Source organism: Triticum aestivum, chromosome 2D (assembly GCF_018294505.1).
Source record: "Triticum aestivum cultivar Chinese Spring chromosome 2D, IWGSC CS RefSeq v2.1, whole genome shotgun sequence".
Classification (NCBI taxonomy): Eukaryota; Viridiplantae; Streptophyta; class Magnoliopsida; order Poales; family Poaceae; genus Triticum; species Triticum aestivum.
The window spans coordinates 392,649,190-392,656,399 of NC_057799.1; the positions used below are offsets into that span (position 1 = coordinate 392,649,190).

Consider the following 7,210-nt stretch of genomic DNA (forward strand, 5'->3'; position numbering starts at 1 on the left):
CTCTCTCTCTCTCTCTCTCTCTTCCTCTTTGTAGCTCAATTTTGAGATCTTACGTCGAATATGTGTGCATAAATTTTGTTTCTACGCTAAAGCAACCAAACAAGCCAAAAAGAAAAGGAAGGAGTGCTTGAGAACAATAGGAATAGGAGGCATCGGGAATACCAAACTGAATTCTCACCTCTAACACTAGAGGCGAAAACAAAGCAAGTTAGGCTTTCCTCCATGTTCCCATTCCCACTGCTCTCAGGCTCTCTTGTCTTCCTTTTCTCGACTAGCCTTCTAGATTCTCAGATAATCTAAGTATGTGCACACATATTTAAGGTTTATGCATTAATCTATTGCGCAAGCGAAAGGGGAGAGGAAGAAGTGCTCAAGAACCATAGGAATGGGAGACATCAGGAAAGCACAAAACTAAATATTTGCACCTCCAACACTAGAGGTGAAAACAAAAAAGTTAAGCTTTCCTCCATGTTCCCATTCCTAGCGCTCTTATGCTCTCTCTTTCTTCCTCTTCCCTGCTTACTCTCAGAGCCTACAAGATCTGAAGGAAAAAAGTATCAGACAACAAGCTGGAATTGCTGGACCAAGTGTTTCAGCTCTGATGTATAAATAGACGTGTTGTGCACTATGTCGACAACCACAAGGGGATCAAGTAATAAAGACACCTAGTGCATCTAGTATCACTATAGAGTCAATGATAATGGGGCCCATTGTCCTGTACTGTACATGTAAAGCATGTGCATGGAGATCTTCTGCATACATATATCTGGGAAGCTCTGCACTCATACAGTAGGAAAATAGTATATTGCTATTTGAGTTTAAAAAAATATGAGCATCAAAAAATTAAGCTATGAAAAATATTTTTTTAACACAAGGCAAAGCTTTGCCCATTTTAATGATTAAGAAGAAGCTTGTTTCCCAGTTAAGTACGGAAAACCCGGGCGAAAACCGAAACAACAAGGGCTGAGCCCACTCCCAACATCGGAGCACACAGGGCCAATCCCACACACGCCGACATCAGAAAAATTAAGCTATGAGAAAATATGAGTAAACAAATTTCAATTCATAACTTAATTTGCAATCAGAAGCTATGAGTTAGAAATAATATGAAATTGAAGAGACTAAGCTCTCTAACAAAAACGTAAAATCAAATGAAAAAGAAGATTGCAGTGACAGACACAAGATACTTTAGATATGAGGCGCGCTAGAACAGATGATAGAAATAATATTTGTCCATGAACAGAGACACATCGTATAAGAAAACCCAAACTGTATATATATAGGCCTATTATTCTGTAAGTAATTCAACATCTAGATTCTGTAGGCTCTAAACAGCGACATTGGAGCAGACAGGTGTATAGAAAACAAAACTCTCAGGAACCATCAGCCTGGCCTTGGAGGAAAAACACATGATGGTATACTGGTCATATATTCAGCCTAAACTCACTCTACACATTGGTTCAGCATGGATCGGCTACGCAACACGCTGAACCACCTAGTATTTTCGGAACAAGGTTCGAACACAAAGGAAGAACGAGGTCCTGAAGAGAGTATGGTACTTCTTCCACCCGTTGAAGTACTTCCCAATTACAACCTTGTAGCTTGGCCTCTGCTTGACCAATGTGTGGTACTCTAGGACCCTGGGCCTGCTACTGATGTATTCCTCATGCAGATCAAGAAGGGCTATTCGTGCAAGAATGGGAATGAACATCGAATCAGCCGGTGAGAATTCATCGCCAGCGAGATATTTGGTCTTGTTAAGCTGTGCCTCAACATCATCCAGGAGTTTGCTCAGCTCTTCCTCACTTTGCCGCATAGTCTCGGGGTCCTTCAGTCTGTCTTCGGTCTCATAACCATCACGGAGCTTGACATGGTACATGCTAGCTAAATCTGGGGCTTCAGCCATCCGAGCAATCAGCACCCGGCGTATGAACTTGGAGACAAATGCACGGCACTTTAGTGGGGTGTGAGTTAGTGTGAACATCTTAGGATTCCAACCATCAACTTTCTGCATCCATTGGAGAACCTCAGTATTCACAGGCTGGATTTCGCCGCTTAAGTGCACCGCGAGTCTGTCTATGTACCTATGAAAATATAGAGGAGATAAATGAATATTGCTGTTTGGTCAGCAGTATCGAATGTGTCTAAGTTTGAGCCATTCCAAAGGTGAATGAAAGAACGTACTGAATGATATCGATGGCGCGGAAAATGACATGAGCGCCATTTTGGAAGACAGGGAGCTTCGCTGAAGGGTTCATTCGGAAGAAGGTCACATTCATGTTTTTCCCTGTTAGTGGATTGACATGATATGATGTGTAGTCAATACCCTTCTCTTCCAGGGCTATCCGGACCTTCTGACTGTCCAGTGAATATGGATGGTGATACAGCTGCATTGCTACATTAGCAGCAAAAAAAAAACATGTGATTAGTGTCCCTCGTCGGTCTTGCAGTGTGAATGGACTATGATGGGAAATGGGCAGTTCGCTCAAACTAAGTTGCAGTGTGAATAAGGGACTGTGATGGAAAAATGGAAAGTTCGTTCAAACTAAGTTGCAGTGTGAATAAGGGACTGTGATGGAAAAATGGAAAGTTCGTTCAAACTAAGTAGTCTCTGGGAATAGATGGGAGCAAGGTGGTTAGTCTCCTAATCTCCTTTGAAACTGAGCAGTGGGCGTATTTTCAGATAGTTGCATAACGAAAACTATACGAGTAATTAACGACACACAATATTCAGTGTCAGAAAACAACGGATTGATCATTTCATCTGTGCATGTATTTTAATGTTCATTCATTCAGTAGACGATACTACTACTACAGATACTGATCATAACGTCTGCATCTCACTACAAATTCTAAGCACAAGGACCAGTCGCGTTCGCCTCAATAAGATATTAGCCGGAACAAATCGCGTTCCAGTGCAAAATATATTGACCTCCAATCTTCCCGGTTCATGAATTCAGGATCAACACACTCTTGCAGGTGCTTTTAAATTGGGGAAAAGGGGGGTTTTGTCCAGAATCTTGCCTTTAGTCCAAAAGTACTTCTACGGAACCAGAAAAATAGACAACCAAATCTAACGCCCAGTCCGGTGAGTTCCACTCAGAAGTCAATCGGCTGATCTCACGCATACACCCAGCCAAACCAACAAACGGCGGCGAAGAGAGAAGGGACTCACCTGGCGAGGAGTCGCGGCGGGGGGGGATGGGAGACCGGAGAGGCTTCCCGAAAGATTCTTCTCGACGAGGAGACGGTTGGGGAAGTGGGGGTGCTGTTGTTGGTTCTCGTCCTTGCCGGAACGTCTGAAGTGAACTACTCCGTATTTCAGGCTGTCCTCACAACTTTGTTTGTCCCTCTGTCACTCTCGCTCCGCCTCCTTTCCTTTGCCTGCCCAGTCGACGCGCTCTTGCCACCGTGTTCTGGTCGGTCGGTTACTGGGGTTTGATTATCCAGAGATCCCTGCTGCGTGCACCCGGGCGTGATGCCCCACGAATTCACACAACAAAATGTACCATGTCTAGTTGTCTACTGAATTTAAGCATACGGCTGCTTGTAGTGTGGAGTATCATACATTCCAGCATTTACAGCTGGACGCACCAAACCCGTCTGAGACGTCCAGACGGACTGTCCGGTCAATGACCGATCACGAAATTTTGATCCAGACGGACGCCTCAAATGGGCCTCAAACGCTCGGGTTGACCGTCACCCCTCATATTCAGCCCAAATATGGGGTAGATATAGTGGCGCCCGGGCGCGTCCGCCATGTCGGACCCGGCCCACCCAACCCCATATATATTCCTCCCCATCCGCTTGCCGGATCAAAACCCTAGCCACTACCCTCCACCACCCAAACTCTCCTCCGGCGATCTTCAATCGTCTCCGGCATGGCAGGCAGTGGATCTAACTCCGATCAATCTAGATCCATCGAGTGGGGTGTCATCCCGTGCGGGTTGGAGGAGGCAATGGTTGTCCACATTGCACTCCGCCGCTCGCGAGGATAGCGCTCGGCCGATGGCAGGATCTGTCCGCCGCGACTCCATAGCATCGGCTCAACGGACGCTCGGATCCTCGGGACAATCATCGCGGTCCCGGCAGCCAGAAAATCTCTCCTTCCCCATTACCGGTCAGACGGACTATGAATCCCACCGGGACCAGTGTGCCCGTCGTGGGAAGGAAAGGATAAGGGGGTATCACTGTCAACATGGTGCCGGCGTGAGCGGCCGCAGAGGAAGAAGCCATCTGCACCACATTGTGAAGAAGCGGCATCGGAGAAATACGAGCGCCCTCGCCCAAGAGCAGAATCGGGCGGTCCGTGCCATGGCCAGACCGCCACCGAAGGAGGAGAAGGAGGACAGCGACGGCGAGGACAACTGCGGCGACGAACAAATCCGGCTCGATCCCTACTGTGTTTTCGACCGGTACTTCCACGACAAGGACGACAAGGGCACCGGGAAAGGCAATAGCAGCTGTGGATGATCTTCTCCATCATAGTCAAACACTCAAAACATGCCAAATTTTGATAGTCCAATGGCATGTTTAGTGATGTTGTGGTCGGACAATGTGTGTAATGCATCAACATAGTTGCATGGGTTTGTATGAATTTGATGTATGGTAATTGAGGTGTCCGTTTATGAGAAGGTAAATTTGAGGCCTGACCGTCAGTGTCTGCGGACGCGCAAGCGCGTCCGCCGACATTTGAGGGGTCAGATTTGACCATTGCGACTGTAGATGCTCTTAGCGTATATATTTTTTGAAGCACTGTGTGGTTATTTGGATACCAAATTGTACAGGTTTATAGAAAATGGGTATGTAGCTGATTTTTAGCAAAATCAGTTTTATTAATTTTTTCTGTGAATAATTTATTGAAAACTGGCACGCATGCCCGCGCATTGCAACGGGAGAAAATTATTTTTTATCAAAGCCACTATTCATTTGAATTCAGTTTTGATCCTAAATCGTCATATTTGATGGCGCGCACCACTGCAAACACACTCGGCATCATCTGGACGGTGTCGCTCGACATTGAGGAGGTCACTTCTGTGAATTATGTCTATTTAAAAAAGTCTATATGTGTCATTGTCGCGTGCAATGTGAAAGATCGTGGATGTCGCCTAGAGGGGGGTGAATAGGCGCTTTAAAATAATTACGGTTTAGGCTTGAACAAATGCGGAATAAACCTAACGGTTAATTTGACAAGCACAAAACCTACAACAACTAGGCTCACCTATGTGCACCAACAACTTATCCTAAGCAAGATAAACAACTAAGTGATAGCAAGATATATGACAAGGAACAATATGGCTATCACAAAGTAAAGTGCATAAGTAAAGGGTTCGGGTAAGAGATAACCGAGGCACGCGGAGACGACGATGTATCCCGAAGTTCACACCCTTGCGGATGCTAATCTCCGTTTGGAGCGGTGTGGAGGCACAATGCTCCCCAAGAAGCCACTAGGGCCACCGTAATATCCTCACGCCCTCGCACAATGCAAGATGCCGTGATTCCACTAAGGGACCCTTGAGGGCGGTCACCGAACCCGTACAAATGGCAACCCTTGGGGGCGGTCACCGAACCCGTACACTTTGGCAACCCTTGGGAGCGGTCACCGGTACCCGTCAAATTGCTCGGGGCGATCTCCACAACCTAATTGGAGACCCCGACGCTTGCCCGGAGCTTTACACCATAATGATTGAGCTCCGAACACCACCAACCGTCTAGGGCGCCCAAGCACCCAAGAGGAACAAGCTCAAGGGCACCAAGCACCCAAGAGTAATAAGCTTCTCAACTTGTAACTTCCACGTATCACCGTGGAGAACTCAAACCGATGCACCAAATGCAATGGCAAGGGCACACGGAGTGCCCAAGTCCTTCTCTCTCAAATCTCACCGAAGCAACTAATGCTAGGGAGGAAGATGAGAGGAAGAACAAGAAGGAGAACACCAAGAACTCCAAGATCTAGATCCAAGGGGTTCCCCTCACAAAGAGGAGAAAGTGATTGGTGGAAATGTGGATCTAGATCTCCTCTCTCTTTTCCCTCAAAAACTAGCAAGAATCCATGGAGGGATTGAGAGTTAGCAAGCTCGAAGAAGGTCAACAATGGGGGAAGAACATGAGCTCAACGGATGAGGTTCATTGGGGAAGAAGACCTCCTTATATAGTGGGGGGAACAATCCAACCGTTACCCCCACTTCAGCCCCTATAAGCGGTACTATAAGCGGTACTACCGCTCCCCCTCGCGGTACTGCCGCTGGGCCCAGAGCGGTACTACCGTGGTGGCAGGGCGGTACTACCGCAAACGAGCGGTACTACGGCCCCCACTGCCGCAGCTAGTACCGTAGAACCCGACACGAAAAAAGACCCCTCGAATCGAGGCGGTACTAGTACGAGACCGCAGCGGTACTACGGTTGGGGGCTACCAGCGGTACTACCGCTCTGGGGCTACCAGCGGTACTACCGCTCTGGGGCGGTACTACCGCTCCGGCCCGCAGTACTACCGCTAGGACCAAAACTGCCATAACTTCTGCATATGAGCTCCGAATTGAGCAAACTCAAGCTTGTTGAAAAGAGGAAGACGAGTAGCATCAAAACAGCGACTGGTTATAGTAAGAAGAGGCAGGGGAGGTATGCCAACAAATAGAGGAGTGAAACCTCCAACCCAGAAGAACCGGCATAACCTCCAACATCGAAAACATCATAGAAGATGCGAGTGAACTCCGTTTTTGATGAACTCGAGCTTGTCATCAAGATGACCATAAGCTCCAAAACTCACAAAGAAAAGAACCAATAAAGATGATGCAAGGATGCAATGGTTTGAGCTCTCTACGAATGATACGATCAAGCTACTCATCGAGAGCCCCCCTTGATAGTACGGCAATCGATCCTATAACCCGGTCTCCCAACTACCATCATGAGACCGGTAAAATAGAAAAGCTATCAAGGGCAAACCTTTGCCTTGCACATGGTCCACTTGAGCTAGATGATGACGATCTTGACTCCCTCAAGTTGGACCACCTTTCTTGGTTGCGTTGGCTCGATGAAGACTAGTTGATTGCTCCCCCATACTCCACGATGGGTGAGCCACTCTTCCGCACATCTTCACAAGTCCATTGTCACCACAATAGACGGCAAGCTTCAAGCATTTGATCTTTTCATAATGCTTCACTTGAACTTGCACACCGCAACCTAACCCCACAAAGAACTCTCACGAAGATCA

At 47.2% G+C, this 7,210-nt stretch overlaps 1 protein-coding gene across 1 annotated transcript; it reads right to left on the reverse strand.

The window, feature by feature from the left end:
• Positions 1-1,205: 1,205 nt before the first annotated feature.
• Positions 1,206-3,360, reverse strand: LOC123053353 (glutathione S-transferase TCHQD; the record flags this gene model as incomplete). The annotated part of the gene is given in 3 exon segments (XM_044476815.1): positions 1,206-2,084; positions 2,185-2,395; positions 3,176-3,360. Coding segments are annotated over 2 exon segments (798 nt in total). The 3' UTR covers positions 1,206-1,495.
• Positions 3,361-7,210: the final 3,850 nt, after the last annotated feature.